The sequence below is a fragment of the Aptenodytes patagonicus genome, chromosome 3 (assembly GCF_965638725.1).
Source record: "Aptenodytes patagonicus chromosome 3, bAptPat1.pri.cur, whole genome shotgun sequence".
In the NCBI taxonomy this organism is placed as follows: domain Eukaryota; kingdom Metazoa; phylum Chordata; class Aves; order Sphenisciformes; family Spheniscidae; genus Aptenodytes; species Aptenodytes patagonicus.
In genome coordinates, this window is record NC_134951.1 from 47,114,778 (window position 1) to 47,137,396 (window position 22,619).

At 38.2% G+C, this 22,619-nt stretch overlaps 1 protein-coding gene across 5 annotated transcripts in view; it reads left to right on the forward strand.

The window, feature by feature from the left end:
- Positions 1-22,619, forward strand: part of KLHL32 (kelch like family member 32) — a 127,572-nt gene that overhangs the window by 64,130 nt on the left and 40,823 nt on the right. For 4 of the 5 annotated variants that reach the window (XM_076333267.1, XM_076333269.1, XM_076333272.1 and 1 more), the window contains one exon: positions 940-1,038. In XM_076333267.1, the coding sequence (XP_076189382.1) occupies positions 940-1,038 (99 nt within the window). Of the gene's footprint in view, positions 1-939; positions 1,039-22,443; positions 22,564-22,619 lie in introns of those variants that run through there. The other variant, XM_076333270.1, reaches the window with a different exon arrangement.

The window sequence follows — 22,619 nt, forward strand, 5'->3', positions numbered from 1 at the left end:
GCTTTACTTCTCTGTGGAGCAGTGAGAGACTGACCTCATGTGGTGTGAAACCAATGTTGCCAGGGGAAATACAACAAGGATAAAACTGAATAAACTGACTGTCTTTGAAAAATTATTCTCATGCATTTCTGATTTTTGTTGGATGCTGCACCACTTATATTTAAATATAATATTAGTTTGGATAGTTTGTGATGTGATTGCTGATAAGAAGTTGACCAGTGTCTGTATTCCCAAAGACTTTTTTGTGTCCTGAAAGGGATGCTCTAACAAGCTGACCCCAAAACAGCAGGCTAGGAGCTGAGGCCCAATTATCCCGGCTGCTGCCTGTGTGTGATTTTAATTGAAATGAGTAGGAGTTTCATGTGAGCAAGTGACAGGATAATCAGTCTTGGTTTCTAAGCCCTTTCTGGCACTTCCCCAGCAGCATGCTCATTCTGTGCCTTCACAGCCTTGCTCTGTAAAATGAAGACAGTGGTTAGGAAAATTATGAAGTGGTACCATGCAGAATGAGAAGGGTGTTCCTAGCCTGTATATTTTTTACAGGCATGAATAATATTAATACTGGAGACTTCTGAGTCAGTTCTGTTGGCCTGATTCATCAGTATATATGGAAGCATCCAGGTATATGGATAACAAAAGGAAGTGCAGTTATTTTGAAAAGTCTCGTTTTTAAATAAATAACATGAAGTTAGTTTTAAAGGATTTAGGGGGTAATGTGACTTACGGACTCTCACAGGAAAATCTGCTTAAAAATCCTTTGGGCAATTCAGGTGAACTTTAAAACCTCTGTCCCCATCCTGCAAAGACTTATCTATATGCTTAATTGTATCCTTTCTGTTCTTTATCTTGACTTAAATGTCTGAAATAACAAAGACCTGTAGTATTTTCTACAAGTACTCCGAGTTCTACATGACAAACCTTCCATTTTCTTCTTTACAGATCCTCTTGGAACCAGGGGTGATACAGGATGTCCTAGCAGCTGGGAGTCATTTGCAGCTGCTGGAGCTTCTCAGTTTATGTTCTCACTATCTCATTCAGGTGAGGCTTCTCTGCCTGATTAACAGCCATTTCTGTTTGGTAAACTTTTGTTTCAAGCCTCATTTCAGTAGCAGAGTATTAGTACAACACCTGGTGTAACCTAAATGGCAATAAACTGGGTTTCAGGAGACCTGAATTTTGAGTGTAATTTGGGTATCAGTTTGTGGTAGGTGCTTTCTTCTCCCATCCATTTCATCCATTTCAGTCCTGAAAACAAGGATGGTCCACTGATTAGTATCAGCACATGGGAGTTTGATTCCCTCCTTTACCAGAGAATTTGCCACCTTCTGTCTCAGTTTACCAAATGTTAAATATTTCCGTATTGTGATCATGAGTATTGTGAAGCGTTCAGATGCATAAGTGTTCACAACAGAATATTGATGCGTATTCCAGGGCACTACTACCTCTCACTGAAGGGGTAGGGCTTATTACAGTGGCACCTTATTCTCAAGGTGCCCATGCTCTCATGCCCATAATGCTGATAATATTATCAACATTAGGGCAGCAGAGAAGCAAAAAATCTGAATCCAGTAAAATAATTTTTTGTGCCTGGCTTGTATAGAAGATGGCTCACGATGGTAGCAAGAACATAGCTTTGATTTGTTTCTATGAAAAGCCTTATTAAAAAAAATGGCAATAGCAATCCTACAGCACTGTTTCCTTTTCTTTGTAATTTTTCAGTATTGTTTCTGAAATAGGATGCAAAATTGGCTGTATCTGTGCAACAGTTGGGCATGGAAATGCATGTCAGCACAATCCTCTCTGTATGCACTTGCCTTCCAACAGCATAACTGCCTTTGAACAGTCTGAGTGTGCTTGGCAGCACACTGAGCTACTGAGTATCGTAGGCATGCAGGATCTCATGTTAAGAGCTTCAGGACGTACTTGAAGGCTCTGTGTCTTATGGAGAAAGAATCTCGTCTTTGAGTGTTAGCCTTAGGGAAGCCTTCAAAATGTATGTTCAGACAATAAGGTGGTATTAATTTATAAATTTATTAGAAAGTTAAAGGAGCTGGTAGAGTACTGCAATTTGTATCAGTTTGTTTTCAGGAATGTAAGGAGGATTTAATTTTTCTGATAAAATAGACATGGAGTGTAATGGGAAAGATGGTTGGTTTGAGAAATAAGAAATGTGAGATGCCAAATAAGCCACAAAACCGTTTGGCCTACCAGTTGTGAGGCAGGCATGGGAAGGGGTTACTGTAATGAGGAAGAAGATAAAAGTCCGACATTGATAGTCATACAGTGTATTTAATGGCCCCCTAAGAAATCAGTCCATGTGAGCATGTCTCTGCTGCTTATGTGCTCTGTCTGAAGTTGAACCAAAGAGACCATTGCAGCAAAGAAGCTAGGGGAAATACTAAAGAGTAGGGAAGAAGCTGAGTATAGTAGTGCTGGTGAGGTAGGGACATGAGAGGACTGTAGGAGAGGAGCAGGTACATGCCCAGTGTAAGTCCTTGTACTAACTTCTTCCATGACCTGTGTTGAGTAGCATCTGGTATTTGTAGCTCTTCCCTCGGCACCATCGTAATACTTTTAATTCTGAGGTCACTGCAGTGGAAAGACAACTGTAGAATTAGCAGTGCTTTGGACCTCGTCCTTGATGTGCAAGCCATAGTCAAGTACTTAGGAACAGACTGCTAACGAATTTAAAAAAAAAAACAAACCCAAAAAATCAACCCCAAAATCACCACCACCACCCCCAAAATAAACCCCGGAGTGAGCAAACATCGCAGCCAAATTACTCTGTAATTAACAGACCAGTAAAAATTCCCTGAAGGTGATGGTCAATATGCAGTTACTCAAATGATGTGAAAGAGCTCTGTTATACTCTGAGTAGTGTGCCAAGGTAGGGTAACTGGAGCTACACTGGTGTAAAAATGAAGAGGAAGTGGGACCCAGTGTCCAGATTTACAGTGATGGAGGCAGGAAATAAGGTAGGGGGTGAAGGGTAGGGAATAAGGAGGAAAATATGTGTTGGGAAACAGAGAGCAGTGGTAGTTCTGTAAAGTATTTTTGAATCAGGGTCTCATTGTAAGGTTTTGAATCTGTATGGACACCTGTGTGATGACTGTAGCTTACATCATGTTGGGCTCTAGACTGTATTTTACTCTTTTTACAGTATTTTTTTACCAGGGTCACCCCAACAAGGCATATCTGTAGACAGATTTGCAGTCTGAATAGATCACAGTAAGAATTTATCTGTCTTGTTTGTTCTGCAGAGTTGCAGTCCATGCAAGTGATGAACTTTGAGTAATTGTGTAAGCCTTTTTAGCAGAGGTCAACAAGGTACTGTGCATGAAGACACTGGTATCTTTTAGGATCCAAATCAATGATATCAAATATCTGTTTATGTTCTACATACTATTGGGCAATTTAAAAAATATCTATTGCTTTATTTTAGTACTATCTAAAAATAAAATCAAAATAGTTAAAGAAGGCTTCCTTAAAGCCACTTATCCTTGCTGCAGTTGGTAACTGGGGTGTCTTGTCACCCCCCCATGCTATGATACAGATGCTGGGAAGAGAATAATGCTTTCCCTTTCTCTTCTTTCTGATGAGTCTGAGTGCTGCAGAGTTCTTCATTTACTGTACTACTGAATTTCTTTCTTGCTGTTTTGAGTTGTTCAGATACTATGAACTTAGCTTAGTTTAGTATAAGTTCAGGAAATGTAGTATGTGGGATCTAGTTGTCATTTATTATTGTTGTATAATGATGACACAGAGTCTTAACTTGTTAGGATTGTCTTTAATTGGACCAGGCTTTTCCTATATAAGAGTGATCCTCTTATTGTTAGAGCTTGTTTCTAGTTCTTCTCTTTCTCTTGATGCTTATCAGTTTTTTGGAGCTCAGTTATCTCTCTCTCTCTCCAGCTTACTAGTTTTTTGGAGCTCAAGACAGTTCATCTTTTCTTGATACTTTTATATGGGGCCTGTAATTATTCCATGGATTTCAATAAGGATTTTTTTTTTTTTCTACAAAATTTTTGCTACATTTTTGCTTCTGGTCACGAGCGGTGTTCCCCAGGGCTCAGTACTGGGGCCGGTCTTGTTCATTATCTTTATCAATCATCTGGATGAGGGGATCGAGTGCTCCCTCAGTAAGTTTGCAGATGACACCAAGTTGGGCGGGAGTGTTGATCTGCTCGAGGGTAGGAAGGCTCTGCAGAGGGACCTGGACAGGCTGGATCGATGGGCCCTGGCCAACTGTATGAGGTTCAACAAGGCCAAGTGCCGGGTCCTGCACTTGGGCCACAACAACCCCATGCAGCGCTACAGGCTTGGGGAAGAGTGGCTGGAAAGCTGCCTGTCGGAAAAGGACCTGGGGGTTCTGGTTGACAGCCGGCTGAACATGAGCCGGCAGTGTGTCCAGGTGGCCAAGAAGGCCAACGGCATCCTGGCCTGTATCAGCAATAGTGTGGCCAGCAGGAGTAGGGAAGTGATCGTGCCCCTGTACTCGGCCCTGGTGAGGCCGCACCTCGAATACTGTGTTCAGCTTTGGGCCCCTCACTACAAGAAGGACGTTGAGGTGCTGGAGCGTGTCCAGAGAAGGGCAACGAGGCTGGTGAGGGGTCTGGAGAACAAGTCTTCTGAGGAGTGGCTGAGGGAACTGGGGTTGTTTAGCCTGGAGAAGAGGAGGCTGAGGGGAGACCTCATCGCTCTCTACAACTACCTGAAAGGAGGTTGTAGCGAGGTGGGTGTCGGTCTCTTCTCCCAAGTAACAAGTGATAGGACGAGAGGAAATGGCCTCAAGTTGCGGCAGGGGAGGTTTAGATTGGATGTGAGGAAAGATTTCTTTACTGAAAGAGTGGTTAAACATTGGAAGAGGCTGCCCAGGGAAGTGGTGGAGTCCCCATCCCTGGAGGTATTTAAAAGACGAGTAGATGTGGCACTTAGGGACATGGTTTAGTGGGCATGGTGGTGTTGGGTTGACGGTTGGACTCGATGATCTTAGAGGTCTCTTCCAACCTTAATGATTCTATGATTCTATGAAATGCAATTGACGTGACCCATACACATATCTGTTCCAAGGCATATTTGTAGTCGGTGTGGTTCCAAAGAAGAGACTGTACTGATCTAAATCATCGAAGATGATTGTCGAAGTGTCTAACTGTCGAAGGTGATTTGCAGTGCACTGGGGGCAGATTAATGTCCAGCCAACACTGACTTTTACATTCACTGATCTTTAAGGAATTTCCTCTCAGTTGTCTCAGAATAAACAAGATGTTATTTTGACTATAAGACAGATCCTCTTTCTTATAGACCAACCATCTTAGAGCGCTTTAATTTGTTGATAAATCTCAAAGATTTCTGTAACAAATTGTTTGAATCACAATTATAGCATTTTTATGAAGAGTTTTTGATCAAAGGAAGGACAGAAAAAAGGAGAGGAACATTCTTTCCCCCACTCCCAATTAGGTAATATCCATCTCTAAGATGTTTATAATAGCATGACAAGATGGAGGTTTCTGACAACACTGCTAGTTTACTAAAGGCGTTTTATCATCTATAAACTTCACATTCTCCAATGTTCTGTAGCATCTAATGTTGATTCCATTTTCTCATTGGAAAACTCATTCTCATTTTTGGATTGATAATTTACTAATTTTTATTTTAAAAGAATTGTAGATCATATTTTCTCTACTTGAAAACAAGAGAAATGCCCAAGCATTCCTTACTTTAGGTCTTAATTCCAGCTCTGTGTTGTGCAGGCTTTTCCCCCTGGCTTCAGCAGTGTCATATCTTGAATTATGATTACTTCCCAGCCTTTGCTGTTTGGGGGTTTTGTTTTTAGCTTCATTTGTAGAGGGGGACTTTTTTGAAGCATGCTGATGTATTTTATTTGAGATACATACATATTCATGATTCTCTCCACGTCGTCTGCATAATTCTCAGGTACTTTAAACATTGAAACAAGGCTTGAAATCTCACACATCTGACTCAACCTAAACAAACAGTAAGGCAACGTGATTGTTCTTAGCTGTATTGCTGCTACACAGGTGTGGGAAAGCTAAGCTGAAGACTTGAGCTTTGTGTATCTTGAATTGCGCTAAGGTCCATGATCACGCACGCAGCATTTGCTTGCAGAGTGCACATCCAGTTCTCTAAGAGTCTTGTTTCCTGACTCAGGAAATCCTCTTCCAGCTCAGATTGATTGTTAGTTTTGGCTGAGGTTTTTCAAAGGAGGCTAAGGCAGAGAGCTGCAACCAACAGGTAGACTTTGTTGAAATATAATGGGAGTGGGTTATCTGAATGTTTTGTTTCCCTTTTAAAAGTTTTAGCCTTTAAAGTTCCAATGGACCATAACTGTCCTACTATTACATTGGAAAAGGCAAGAGAAAGCTAGTTGAAGGCTTTGAATGTAATGAGGACCTGAGAATGGACTTCTTAAATGGAGCTGTAGAGAACACTATTAGGTAGTGTGTTTGTGATGACCTATTTTGCACTTTAAAGCCTGTAAATGTTTTTCTGAAGGGTACATGAAGACTTTATTCTTATGCAAGAGAATAAATGTGTTAAAAGATTTATTTAGAACATAGAAATGTTTGTTTCATAAATATGTCTGAGTTATATAACTGATTGTAGATGTAAGAAGTTTTGTCTTTTTCCTCAGCTGTTTGTGTATTCAGTACGAAAGACAGCCACAAACTGCAAATTATTTCAACAATCAAAGAGTCTTAATAAGGAGGGAATGCTATTGAGAATACGAGTTTTTAATGGAATTTCCTTCTACTGATCAACATCAACTCAGTATTGTGTGGGTATAGCTTTAGTATTCAGTTTTTAAACCAGAGGTTGATTTCCACTGGCATTCAGAGACCTGGGACGTAAGACTGTCCATATTTGAAATCTTAAAGCTAAGTGATTTTTCTGTATTTTCTAAAGTGCCGTATTACTGTTTTCAGTGGATTTTAATATACCTCCTGAGTTACATTCAAGGTAATAGGGTGATAGGTGTGAGTGAGGGGTTTAGAAGTTGCAGAACTGTCCAAAGCAACCCAGTTGTTTCTGAGGGGCAGGACATGGCATGATTGTTAGCATTTACCCCTTTAGCTTTCTGCTGCCAGATCAGGCACGTTTTGTGAAGAACAAATTAAGTTTACATACTGGACAGAGTCTGACGTATCATTTATGTTATGTTTATTGGTTGGATAGTTGCATATTTTAAATACAGCCTTATTAGAAGTGGTGTTAGCTGACTGTCCTTGTACTCAATGCTGGAAATCATTTCCTATTCTCACAGTAGCTAGGAGCAGCAAGTATAGTAGACATGAGCAGTGACCCTGATTGCCATTAAAGTTCCCCTGCCTGTTGAAAATTGTTCTTGGGATCATAAATGTTTTTGTGTCAAGGGAAGTTAGAAGTTTGATGCCAATTTTCCCCTTAGTTTTAACTGCATTAAGTTCCCTGTTAAATGGTAAACGTACTAGGTTACCTTTTAGAAACTTCATTACAGTGGATAGAACTCTGCCACAGGTGTATGTGCCTGCTTGCTACTGATGTCAGTCGTAGCATCTTTAAAGAGGGCGAATTTATGCACATCTTATGAACATTTTTAGAACATCTTAGGTGAGTGATTAAAATGAGCCTGAAAAAACACAGCACTGTACAGCAGCAGTCAATTGGAGTTTTCTTGGAGCCACCTCTGTAGTGTATGCTCTGGATTCTTGTATACAAAAGTAGGCAGTGAGCAGGACCAGGTGTGGAATGCAAAAAATAGGTTAATCAACTCACAAATGATAAAATAAGACCTCCTGGAATAATTCTTGGTAATAACTGAAGCAGGCAAATTGTCTTGGGTAGGGGCATTTGATTTTTAACCTTTTACTGTAATGGTCAATCTAGACTTATAAACAAAATTTTTTCATGGTGTACGAGCACCTAATGATCTGGATCTTTTCTTCTACTAATTTTAAACTATTTGAATGTATTTATAGATTGAAATATGTTACTGTTTTTAAAAGAAGCAGCTACAAATGAATCTGCCTGTGGAATTAAAAGGAGCATGCCTGGTTTACATACGTGGTGGGGCCAGAGCTTCAAAGCTATTTATTTTTCTTAAACCCAACTTCTCAATTGGAATGGTGCCAACAACACAATCCCAACTTTCACTAAGATACATTCCTTCAGAGATGAATTAATTCTTACACCAGAGATTGAGAGCATCACCTTTGTGTTGCTAGAAGCCCCAGCTCAGTTGGGATTTTAGCTCCTGGGTTTTTCATATAGAGCAAATTAAACTGCTGGAAAAAAATCTAAAGGTCATCTATCAACCAAGGCTTGCCTTTTTATAACTAATACTGAGTTTTTAATCTAAGTACATGCATGCACGCTCTCTACCCCTCCACTCCCCCAGAATTAGAGTGGTGTTTTTTAAAGCCACCACCATCAAACTTGAGTCTACCAACTTTATTCTGTGGTGGAAGGAGTGACCTTGCCATACCATGAATACAAAGGAGACAGAAATAATGTTGTCTTGCATTTTGCTGGTTTTCAGTGTTATGCAACCAGTTGTTGCTGTGCTAGCCTGCTGTTTTTTGAAGGAGCATGTTTTGTCAGCTGTTGAGTCATTGAGCTATTGACAGTCATTAGGAAAGTTCTTGTACAAAGCTCAAAAATAACGTTGGGAATTTATCTCTTCTCTCTCTTTAACATACAGATACATTACAGAGATACAGATTTATATATATGAAACATGAATGCACTACTGAGGATTCCAACTTAGAATGGGACTCAGGAAAAAAATGATGGTGGTTTTCTCCATTTCTCAGTTGGTGTCAGTGAGGAAAGTAAAAATGGTATACCCAGTCACTTTGAATCCCATTCTTACTGTAATCCACTTGCTGCTATTTAGGTGCGATGTGATAGTGGATATTCTGCTCCTGGGGTGTTAACTGTTAGAGAAAGTGGTGCAACTATGGTCAGGAACCTGCTGGCTTTGTGTGTGTGTGTTCTGCTTTTCCCAATGAAGTAATAGTTGGCAAAGCTGAATTGGAACTGCTGATGGATGTATGAAAAAATGATGCTGGAGTGTCTAGGTGTACTATCGCTGGCAAGATTAAAGCTCCCCAGCTGTCTAGCTAGTTGTGTGGATACACATTGCCAGTCTTCTGCGTCAGAATCACAGGAGAGGTCACAAGTTGGGAAGAAGCAGATACTGCTATGTCTTCCTTTCCTTTGCAATTTCTGCCAGGAAGGGAGAGCAGCTTTGGTGTGTGTTTTTAAATAGGAACAAAGAAGCTGTATTGCTTCACTGTTTTCCTCCCTGCCCTTCTCATGTTATCTTTCTAGCCAATGTGGCCTCCTTACCTGACCTTTTTGTCCCTCAGCCCCTGAAAGATTCCTACTTCTGGAATCTTTCTAGTATTTTTATAAAGCTGTAATCAGAGGCTGATGGATCCCAGAATGCTAAGTGTACAAAATTCTTCTTTGTTTTTATTACTATCTGATTAATACTAATATTTTATGTCCCCCCCATCCCTCCCACCCCCCAGTGTCTTTAGCTTTTAATTTTCCTTACCGGTTGAGGCAGTTTAGATGCATGAACCCCCAAAATGGCATTATTTGTAAGTGGGTAGTGCAGCTACCCTCATCCTTGGCGACATGCCCAGTTAGCAGTCTGGCAGGAAAATTTGTTTGATTGCAAGAGATGAAACCCGAATGGCTGAACTGGAGTTGGAAGTCGGGGCCCTTCCTCCCCAGGCGTGGGCAGCAGGTGGCAGTGTGAGTCCATAACAGTTTGAGCAGATAAATTCAAGCTAAAATCAGAAAAAATGAAAAGAAAAATTATTTATTTTTACTCCATATTAGTCTTCTGACCTAATCAGTAAAAAAGTCATTATTCACACAACACTGGGCAATATGCATTGTAATTTTTAACAAATAATAGGAAACTGTTAATGTTTTCACAGGAAATACAGTTCTGTCTTGTGCAGCAATGGTCATTTATCACTGCACTTTGTGAAATCACTCATTTGTTCTAATTTGAATGTAAATGACTCTAAGGTTTTACAAATAAGGTGACAGACTCACATAAATGTAATTGCAGGGTTCATCTCTCTCTTTTTATATATCACTCATTAAGTTATGAATTAAATACATCGTATTAAACCAGGGGCATGTCCAATGATGATATTGTAATGGCAAATTACTCTATGCTATTAGAGGTGTATTTTTTATTCATGGACATTAATTTGTCATTAAGCGGCATTAGTTTAGCACTTTTATGTGGAAGACGTGACCTGAAAGAGGAGATTTGCAGCTCTAATGTGAAAGAACAGGAATACAGGCACCAGATATACAGAGCTTTTTTTTTTACCTCCTGTAAAGAAGCAGAGGGACATTTTATTGAAATTTCCTTTGATCTAAGCCAATTTGAGTTGTGTTAAACCATTTTAGCAAAGGTATTTCTGAAACATGAAAATGCTTTGGTTATAAAGTATTTACCAATATGGGAAAAGCCAGAATGCTAAGTACAAAATGGTGACTATAAATCATTTGTAACCTATGAACCTGAAGAGAACATTGAGCCTGAAGTGAGTTACAATCTGATTTTTATCTCAGAAGTATCACTGTGCTAGAGAGTTAATTGTCCATCTTTTCTTTCCTCTGTACTGGCTTAGCCAAAATAGAACTGATTTTTTTCCTTCTTAATTATGAAGTAAGTATCTTTTACCTCCTCTACACTTTGTATTTTTAAACTCACTATTGTTATTTTCACAGGGATCAATTTCAAGTTTGAAATGTTAAGCAGGAGCCAAATCTTTCTTAAGAAAATGAATGAGAAAATGTATTATTTGATGGAATTTGAGAGGCAACTTGGCACTTGAAGTATTAAACTGCGGAAAATAGTGAATGACTTGGTCTGCTCTGTCTTTATATTAAAAAGACCTCGTAAATTTTATTTTCATTTTACAGTCAGTTTAATAGAAGAGACTATCCTTTCAAAACCTTGTTTACTTCATGGTGGAGGTGGACTGAAGTCATAAGGATCCAAGTTGATACATCCCCCGGTTTGGCAGTTTTTGCATTTTAGACTTTTCTTTAGACCATCTCTCGTTAAAGGCAAAAAGTCTGAATTTGATACGAATCTATGTAGTTGATTCCCCGCCCTCCCATTATATGTTATGTTTTTCTGATGGCTTAATCATTACTGTTTGATCCATCTATCTGAATTGCTCACAACACACTCGATGAGTGCATTGTGTTAGTTAAGAAGAAAGATTTGTAGTGAAAATGACCTAAGCCCAGGGTATACATAAGTAGTTTCAGAAATGGAAGTACCCCAAATTATCATCTAGTTTTAACTACTGTTAAATACTATTTCAGTACTTAATAGAGAAACATTTCTTCACTGAACCATTTCAGTTTGTAGGGGAGCACAAAGAAGGAAACAAGTTCCATGTAAGGCTGTTGATGTTTTCCAGTAGATCTCCTAGCAGCGGTAAATGAAACAGCATTTTAGCATGTTCTATCATTTATAGTGTTTTGTTTGCACAACTGCATCAGAGTAGAATTTGCCAGGGAACCGGTATCTTTCTTCAGAATTGTGATGTAGACTAATTCTATTTAAAACAAAAACTCCATTTCTGTCCAGGGTATTGAATAGGCCTTGAACCCCAGAACAAATATAAATGTATACATGCTGTCATACTGAGTCTTCAGCCAATATGTAATCAGAGCTTTGTAAGTTATAAATTGTCCTCATTCATCTCACTAATTCTAAAAATTAAAGACACAAACCTAAAGATTAGTGGTATCAACAGCTTTATTAACCATCAATAATGTCCTGCAAGTGTGTTATTCCAAACTGAAAAATGTTTGTAACTTTATTCACTTGTTTTCCTGTGTAATCTATTCTAAACATCTGTTTATTAATTTGGAGGAAGTTGCTGCTAAATTTCCCATCTGTTTCAACAGAGTCTTACAGAATTTGTGATTTCTACCACAGAATGTGTCTAGCTGCATAGGTGGCATTGGATCTTGAATGTCTTAAACCAGGTCTTTTATTTGCGGTTCAGCGGGAACTGAGCTGGTAACACATGGAATTGTCTCTACAGTAATTTTTATAGGAGCTGTTGTGTCCTCTGGATTAGAGGGGTGGTAATATATTGGCTGGACTTCCCTCATAAACACTTTAACCCTTGTTGTGAAAGTTTCCAAAGCCACTCAGAGCAGGTTTTTTCTAAATTCCATGTCAGTGTTTTCTCCTTGTTTACCATAAGCCACATCTGTTCTAATTATATATGCAAAAGACCTTGAATTTCGCTAGCATCTAAGCACACCTGTTTATCATGGGGAAAGTATTGTAGTAACCTCAGGTATGTTCAGCCCCCAAAACACATTGGGATTGGAGTTCCCACTGACTTGAAATGGCATGTTGTGGACATGGAGAAAGCTAGGTGGACAGGCCCAATGTCATATGCCAGGCCCAAAATCAGTGTTTATATGTGCTTGTATTTTGTTTTTGCCTGCCTCACAATATTTTTACTCATATTTGCAGCATAACCATCTTCATGGGGGACTGAAGTATTCAGGGAGTATATGTATACAATGGTGATGTCAAGGACCCCCAGAGACTGATATTGAATGTTTACTGTAACTAAATACTTGAAAGTATTTGACTACCTAGAGACTATTGTGAGTCTTAACTTGCACGTGTATTATACACCACTTGTAAAAAGTCCTAATCAAGTTCTGGACTCATATAGCACCATTCAGCCCTAGACCAAAAGTTGAACAGATTAATGGAACTTCTTGAAAAGGAATAAAACAGGTAGCAAAAATGATTGGTAGTATGTGTGGTGAATATTTTGGGGTGGGGGAAAACAAACAACGTTACATATATATATGTAATCTTTGATAAGCTGTTGTTAGTGTTTTGCTTTTAGGTATGGTTGAAATCTTTGGAATTTGGATGTTTTAGCAGCACTTCTTAAAATTTGTGTTTGAAAAGGACTAATTTTTATAACATTGCATGGAATAGTCATTGACTAAAAACTTTTTCAGTAAGCTCTAGTTCATTTTTAAAAACAGTGTTTTAAATCTTGTTAGATTAGCTGCAGAAATACATTCTTTTTGAAGTAACTGAGCTATGTCCCTCCTCTAAATGCCCTTCCAATTTTCTGTTAAAGAGTGTCCGGCTTCACTTAATTCTGATTGTGTTTAAAGGGGGATGCAGAAGAGGGGCCTTTTGTATACTTCAGGATTTTGAGATACTGGCAAGCCTCTCAAAGTGTTCACAAGCAAGTTGTGAACACTTAGAAATTGGGCCTACAATGATCTATTGTGCTTTTAAAGGTGGTGTCTCCAAGGTGAATTCAATCATTTGGTTACTTGTCTTAAATATATGATGCATTGATTAAATATTATTCTCTTTCTGTGGGAAAAAAAGCCTTGGTGGTAAAGCATGGAATTCTGACTGTTAGCTGTTTGAGATTCGGGGTGGGGGGGAATTATTTTTAGTTCTTGGTAAGAACTGCTAGAAAGTAAATGAACAAAAGTTGGCACGATCTTTGAAGGCTCATGCCTTCCTGATGCTTAGCACCTTTAGCAGTGTGAACATTCACATGTGTTAGTTTTGGGAGGACTTGTGACTTGTTCGACACTACTGAAGGTCAGATGTAGGAAATGTCAGACTGGACATTGAGGTCCATTTTTTTATATTTCGTCTTTGCCTTTTCTAGGTTTTCTGGGTTTGAGAGTCAGATTTATAATAATTTCTGACCAAGAGAGTGGTAAGTGAATCCCTAGTCAATAATGCTTAAAATACAAGCAACTCCCCCTTGATCCTCACGCATACTTTTTTTTTAATTCAGTGGTGCTTCCGGAATTTTTTCATTCTTTTACTTTTCTTCTCGTATGTGGACTATTACTACCCCTTTTTATCCTGTCTACCTCCTGAAATCAGCTCTGATTATTATGTAGTAAACCTACTAATCAGCACAGCTCCTAGGCATGGGAAAGAGAGATGTTCTTTTCACTGCATAAATTTAGGGACAGAGTGCTGTGGAGTGTTTTATTTTACTGAGACGTAATGCTTATACAAAACATGTTACAGACATTTTGCTGATACCGAGGTGTATAAATAACTTTAAATTGTGTGACAGTTGGGGATGGGGTGGGGAAGAAAAGAATTATCTAACTATTAGAGCACTGGAGTGGGTTCCAGGCATTTGAGGTTCTGGTTTTTATATCTTCTGCATCATGGAAAATCTTTTAAATTACTCTTCTGCTCCTCCTTCTTTTCTCTGTAAAATAGGAATTTGCCTTGGGTTTGTGCTGCGAGCAAAAAATTTCTTAGTGATTTTTGAGCTGAGGTCAGATATTGCAGGAGCATAGAGATACCTGAACGAATAAGTTTTCCAAATAAAATGGAAATGTTGCCTTTTTATCATTCACATACTTATAATCAGGTTCTCTTAACTGCTGAGTACCCTCATACCTTCCTGCAGCTGCAACAAGTCTCTTGCTCTTTGGAGGAATATACCATAATAAATAATATATAAATAATAAACCATATACCCTCAGAGGTCAAATTGTGCAAATATTTCTTTCTTTACCTGTACAGACAATTGGCAAAAAACTTGTTTTATTGCAGTCATTTTTTTAATGCAGAGTTGCAAAATGTTCATGATCACACGAAGGCAATGCAAACAGTCCTGTATTTCCTAGTCCAGTGGCCAGGGTAACTTTGATCCTACATTCATGAGCCAGAAACTATTTTTTGAAAATTTGGTCAGAACTTCTTTGCTTTCATATATTCTCTCCGTTTTATAAATATCTTTGCTCAAGATCAAATTCTCCAGGAATCGTTCTTTAAAAAACTAAGTTGAGCACCTTAAATCTTGCAAGGTTGGTTTTCCAGCCTATGGTATTTTTGTATCCTTAAAGTGTGGACTTCAGAACTGGGACCAGTATTTGAGCAGTAGCCTTAAAAATGCAGTGGTGAAGCAGCAAGAGGGTTTGTTTCTTTTATTGGACAGTACTCGGTGTGCATTTGATGACATGAGTGCTTTTTTTTTTTTTTTTTGCCACAGCACTGTTCTGAGAACGGATGTTGCTATTTATGACCGCTTCTTAGTGCCTCCTGATGGCCTGTAAGTGTTGTTCCAAATAGAGCCTGGTGTATTTTCTGTATCAGCTATGTTACTGGTTCTCAGATATTTCTTTTTTAATGTGATCACTTTGCCAGGAAAGCCAGACAATACTCATATTTTGTCATTCTCATAATTTGTTACCCCACTGCTTTTGCAGAGTCTTCTGCAAACTCTGCGGGCAAAACTTGCCATTCTCTAGTTCAATTAAACTGTTAACAGTATTGGACCAAGAATCAATTCCTTGAAGACTTTGCTGGAAAAAGTTACACTGCTTTATAACTTACCATTAATAACTTCATTTTGAGATTGTCATTGAACAAATCTTTGATGCATCTAAGATGCATCCTACTGAAAGTATGCAATATATGAAATTTCTGAAATATTGTAACACTCAACTTTCTCTAATACTCCTTGCGTTAAATTTGTCCCATTTTATTCTGCCAGTATTTCTTGCAAACTTGGGAAAATGAGCTCTTTTGAGATTTCCAAAAAATAAGTTCCCCTACTGATGCCTTGTTCCTTTCATACAAGTCAAATGTTAGTAGATAGCTGGGGTGATGTGGTTCTTACAATGCATTAGGAACTACTGATTTCAAATTGGTGACTGATTCTGCTTTGTCTATGAAAATTATACTCAGTATTGAGTTATCCCGCACTGGATTCAGCCTTTCTGTAAATAGGCTATCACATACTGCCTTGAAATTCTGAGAAAGTTTTGTTGCTTTGGGTTGTTTAGCAAATATTTCTGAGGTCTGAATTTGTCTGTTAATTAACCCATCATTCCACACATTTTAGACAGTTTGTTTCATTCTCTGGTGATATTCGATGTCCAGCTCGCTACAGTTACCCTTTTCCAATTCTCCATTTTTAGATGTGTTTATTGGCTTTGTAATCCTTAAGCATCTGGTGACAGGCTATTGCCTGGGATTCTGAAGCAGAGACAGGTTTTTAAGAAAAGTGGTCCCTCACTGGGTTTATTACAGAGCACACGTATACATCATTGACATGTTCCAGAAATAAAATGTCATAAAAAGATTCTGAAACAGAGTTGTTTGAATCATATTATATATTCTTTGCACATGAACACCTCCCCTGTTCTTATTTATATCTAGAGTGTTAACATTAGTATATTGATAATTTTGGAATATGCTCCCTGTTTGTTCTTTAGCGCAACATCATGAGTGTTGCCTTCCATTTTTACTTAGTGACTACTATGTTATTATCCATCTTCATCATTAGTCATTTACATTTATGCAGAACAGTTGCAGGAACTATCACCCAGCCTCCTTGAGAAGCCACGTCTTCTCTGGATTGTGATTCTAACTTTCCTGCGAGATTCCAGCACTGTCTGCCCCTTGTTATCTCTGAGCTTCTTGTCTGGACCTGCTCTCCTGTTCTTTGGTCTGGGTTTTTTTCATGCTTCTGCATTTGAAAGCGGTAGTGTCTTTCTCTGACCTGCCGGGGCTCCGGAGTGGATCCCGAGCAGCACAATAGAAACGGACTTTCAGCCTTCAGGTTTTGTCATTGTGATTTGGCCCACAGTGGGCAATGATGCAGACAGGATCTTGCTTAGCTGTGGAATAGATTATGGACAGTGCAGCTAGAATGGGATGAGATTTTAGCTGCAAAGTTCAAAGCGGTCATTACTGAGCATATCCAAACTATTTATTTTTCTAGAGGCTGTTGAGGGGGGTCAATGGAAGTTTTTCACAGTGATGGCGACTCCTACGAGCTATTTCCATTCTGAATATTTTTAGTGTGGAAGAGCAATGGTCTTTTGCTGTCAGTCTCATTCTTCGTAATGTATAATAAGTTTTTTGAGATGTTTTCAAGAGATTTTAAGGAGATTTATCTCGAGGCTGGAAAATGTCAGCCTTGAAGTATTAAATGTTGGCAAAATAGTAAGTTATTGAAAAAAGGCATTGGAAGGGGGAACTGCCAGGTACCTTAATACCTCTACTAACAGATCTATCAGGAATGTTGATTTTTTTATTTTTTTTTTTAACACTCTCCCCTTCCCCTCCATGTTGGTAGTGGAGATCGGGATTAAGACTGAAAATCACACTTTAACATACTGTGTATTAGAAACATATTTTCTACTTGTATTTTCACTATGTTTGAAAGTTTTCATACTTTATATTCATTTAAAACTTACTTTGTTTTTCAGAATATTAAGGGGATTTCCTTGCCTACTTTTGAAACAAATCTTAAGAAAATTATTGAAATAATTTTTCCCCCAATAAGTAACTGGTATGTACCGGGACAATTACAAGATCTGTTACTCAAATACAGAAAGAAATTAAATAAGCAATTGGAAAGTAATTTCTGAGCATCCTCAGTAGAATCTACTGCATCTCAGTGGATCGTACTCAATTCCCATTTGTAACATCATATTATTTCTGTCCTGCCGGGCAGACAGAGGGCTGTTACTGTGTCTCAAATGAGGACCAAGTTTACAGAGAATTTTTGTGTATTAAATCATAGGATGGCTTTGAGCTACTAATGTGATACCATCAAGAAAAAGGCAGTTTGAGTCTAGGATATTTCATGCAAGGTAATTTATAAAGCTAAGGAAATATTAATGCTGGTGTACAAGGTACTGCTGAAAAATCATGAGTACTGCGAAGAGTTTTCCCACGCAAAAGAATAAATGAAGTCAAACTGAGAGAGGTGTAGAAAAGGACAGCTGACATGATCAGGAAGGCCTGTTTTATGTGAGGAGATTAAAAGAGCTTGGCTTGTTTAGTCTAGCAAAATGAGGGCTGAAGAGGAATATGATTGCTTTCAGTAAATATATCAAGGGAATAAATACTGGGGGAGGGGGGAGCAGGGAGAGAGTCAGAGTGCTGTTAAAACTGAAAGATAATGTTGGCACAGGAACAAATGCATATAAACTGTCTGAGTAAATTAAGCTGGAAATTAGGAGACAGAGTCTCAAAATCAGCTGAGCCTTCTCATAATAGTAGTTGGGAGCAAGAACAGAGCGAGTTTTAAAATAGATCTTTCTTAATTTGACGAAGATGATTGGATGAGCTTGTCCAGTATAGTAGAGGAATAGGCTTCCACTCCTGTATTCTCATGGCCTTAAACTGTTATTAGTCTGCAAAAGAATTGGAAGCAATAGTATCATACGGTCCTATTTTTCTTTATCCTTCTTGTTGATGGTAATTATTTTTTTAACTGCTACTCCCGTGAACTTTGGGTTTTTGAAGGACAAAACTTGCTTTTTCTGGATTTGACAATATTAGCAACAAAAAAAAGTGAACATTTACCATAAAAGATTGCTGGTGGTTGATGGACTAGCCAAGTAGTTTTCAGCTTTCCTCAAGCACTGTAGTAATTCTGAAGAGTTAGCAAAAATATAAAGTAATGAAACGTGTGAAGACTATGTACCAATATCCTGTGATTTCTGCTGGAGTAAAGAATGCAGGATTATGTCATTCCTCATAATATATTTGAAGAAAAGACAGGCTCCCATAATTGGCAAAAACTGCAAACATTGATAAATGTGATGAAATCCTCCCTTTGGGTTTCTACTGTCTGAAATGGTATAAAAGGGCCAGGTGAAGGGTTAGATGATCTCCATGTTCCGTTTCATCCCTGTATTTTTATTTGTTAAATAATACTGATTGCTACAGTTATCTTGCCAAGAATACCTGGCAAGATGCAAAGCCAGGTGAGATATGAAGCTTTTCATTTGGGGAGTTTCTGTGCCAGATGCAGTTTAAAAAAAAAAAAAAAAAAAAAAAAAAAAAATTCCCACAGCAGCATCTGTTTAGCAAGGGAAAGCAGCTGTTGGAAACTCTGCAGAACCTTACCTGTGGGGTTGTTCCAATGTTACCATGAAACTTTAACTGTGTAGTCTTAATGATTCATTATTAAATTTTTTTCCATGATACACATAATCATGTATGCAATATATGAAAGGTATGTATAATCAGGGTCCCTTAAAAGATTTAATTGGATTGCCATTTGAAAATATTTGTACTATTTAATGACGTAAATTAATCTATCTGAGATTCTAGAAATGTTTACTTTTTTGGTTTTACTTTTGAGTATCTGCATATGGCATGTTTTGCTTTTTTTTTTCCAAAGACCAGACATATGTCTCATCACGTGAGCAATCTGAGAATGTCATGTCTTTCTACTGTGCTTGTGAAGGTCACAGGCCTCCTCCGTGCCTTTGAAGAGGGTGCTCACTAGCACTAGCCAGCAGGATTGAAACTAAGCAGGTATAGGGAAACACTAAGTGAGAAGGGAAATGAATTCTCATAGGGAAGAGGGAAAATAGTAGGGCTGAAATATTTTGATATTGTTGCTTTTGTACTTAGCTCCAGACCTACTTTGAAATAACAGCAAGGATGTGAAATAACTTTTCATGCTTAAAAGAGAAAACAAAAGCAAGACTTACAGAAAGTGTTGAGAAAGCAGTGATCTACCAGAAGAATCAATTTTATAAAATGAGTCATTTAAAAAGTCATCCTTTACTGTGCCTATAAATACATCTACAGTCTGCACTGATCTTGTAATAAATGTAAACACAGTTTTATACATCGCAAAATTCTGACCCAGCTGTTCCACTGTGACCAGGCTTCAGCAAAATGTCTTTCATGGTTCAACTGGATGGCTTTGGTGTTTAGTGGAGAAAAAATTTCAAATAAGATCTAAAATACAGTTTTTGAAGGATTTGTGCTTAGTATGAAATAGGTATGTGCTGTTGAGTACGTGCATGATCTGTTAGTTCTTAGGTAAATGTGTGAGGTTTTGCAGAACTAGAACCTTTTGATACAGAAAGGAAGAGCTAGAACCAACAGAACCAGATTCCCTTTCTCTTAAAATTGTGTTGATCCCTTTTGTGTCAGATAAGTATATTTTTGTCACTACAATTTTTCATTTTGTTACTATCCCTTATCTATTTAGAGTCTGTCTTTGCTGTGATTTATGTCAAGGTTCTCTTCTGAATGGTGCAGCTGGTTCATAGTATTTAACATAGCAGAGAACCTGGAGGACTTGGGGTCAAGACCCCGTTGTGCTAGGTGCTGCTTAAGGATTTTGAATAAACACATCCCTGTCCCAAAGACCTCACACTTCCTTTTTTGCTTTAAAGAGGCTGAACCCCTTTTAGGGAAAGGGGAAATAGTGTCACCGTGCAGCTCTTCTCTGTTACAGCAGCAGGGCTAGTCATTTAATACCTTGATTTACAACAGTGTTGTAATCTAAATAGGAAGCAGGTGGAGTTACAACTGGGTACGATACTTTGGATATTAATGGCTTGGCTTGGCAGTGGAATTCTAAAGCTGTATATACTTTTTCTGTCTTAATTATGCATTCATTAAAAGCTTTTATACCCAACAGAATAAAGTAAATATTGTTTGATCTCTGTAGTGTGCTCCCAGACTGTAGATTTGCACAGCAGGGTCTTGATAATCTGAATAAATTGTATTTCCCCAAGGAGTTTATCTTTCAAATAAGGTCATAAAGAAATGCATTCTTTCCCCTTAGTTCTCCTTGTGCTTTTTCTGCTATTTATAACATGTAGCAGAGGAACAGAAGTATATTGTAGTCTGCTGTGTACTTGGTTATGATTAACTCTAATTTATCAATCTGTTACTTACATCCTTTTCTGTGGCTTGTGCAAGGCAATTATTCTTTAAAGTACAAACGAATAAAGATGGATTTGAAAGTAATTTAAATACAATGTTTATATCTATTATTGCTGTTTGACAATTTATCATATCTCTATATTAAAATACACCTCCGTATTAAAACATGGACAGTGTCACATCATTTATTTTGAATATTTAATATTGTCGACTTTCAGATTATGTTTGTTCGGAAAACTGATTTTCTTTTACGAGGGTTTTAAATGTCAGCTCGTTGTTAAATTGGTTTGACATCTAAAGGTTGATACTGCTGAATCAAAAGACCAGTAGTGTAGAACAATGGGTTCTCTTAGTTCAGAGAGCGGGGAAGCAGGGGGATGTATAGTAAGTAGCATGCATAGGATCAAAGATAGTTTCTCATTTTAGAAGTAGACACTGACAAACAATTGGCCAATTTATTAAATTGGTTTGAATTTGCTGTGAGACTTTACAACTGTTTCAACTGTTAGTAGTAAGATCTGTATATATAATCTTATACGTATTTTCTTAGTCAGAATGTGTTTCGGTGGTGTAACATACATCATATTAGAAGAGATAGGATCACTACCTTTCCCTAATTCTCTTCAGCTCTTAGTGGCAGTTCTGCTTGTGTTCATATTTCATCCTTCAGTTCAAAAAAGATAAGAGGTATATATTTAAAAGTTTATGAAAACAAGATTAAAAGTTTCAGTAATTTACGTAAGCCTGTTTTGTATTGCATGTTTTTAAAGAACGTATACTGCGATACAGTACCGGAAGAAAGTATATTTGGCCTCTTCAACTGTATGACAGCTTTCATAAAAAACTTCAGTTGGAGTTGATTTGAGGGGATAGGGGAGTTTGGGGGATCATCAAAAATACCCAAACCAAAAATGAAGGCTTACCAGTGCCTTTCAGATTTCACTGAAAATGTGAAGATTTTTCAGGGGAAAACTGCATTTATGTGTCATGTTACTGTTTCTCTCTAACGAGGAAAGATTTTGTTATGGTATCTCCAGTATTGTCCACTTCAGAAGAATGTCCACCAAAAGCTGTCTGTCCTTCTCCATTGACATTTAGTGGGGTTTGATCAGGCCTGTATTTTAGTTGGGCTGTTGATCCTCAGATCACAATGCTTGATTGTTTATTTGTTTATTTTAATCCTCCCCAGATATAGCTGTTGACTACAAAAGAGTTCAATAAAAACACACTGAGCTCTTCTAAATCTCTTTCTGAATGTTTGGCATTCATTCAGTTAGGGAGTTCTTTGAAAAGATAGTCTTCCAAACTAGGGACAATAAACCACAGCATTTGACAAGCAACAACCATGATGTGGAGTTTGATTACGCTCCTATGCGTTGTTGCCACCACTGCATGGCCATCACAGAAGTGGTGGTGTGAGGTACCATCTGTGATCTGCAGACATGAAATCACCGAGCAAGCACACAGACCAGATACTTCTCATGTAAAATTCATTCCTTTCTCTCTCTTTCTGCAATTGGGGAGGATTTATCCCTACCTCCTCTATGTTAGTGTGAAGAGGAACTGACACTAGCCTATCTGCGGCTTTTGGGATGACGGCTGTTGGTGCTCGTTCTGGCAATGTAAAGAACGTTTCTTTGTTCTTCCAAGAAAAGAACGTGAAACTCCTATGCAGCGGTTTAAGCAGATAATGAATAGGATTTATCTGTAATGTACAAGCCTGCCAGGGAAGGTGCGCTGCTCAGACTGGGAGATTATGTAACAAGCAGGAGCCTCCACAGGAATTTGATTCCGTTTCCTCCAGTACTGACTCCTCTAAGCAGGTGAAAAAAATTCTTTCTCCACTCTCCATTGCATATGCATAAACAGCTCCACAGTC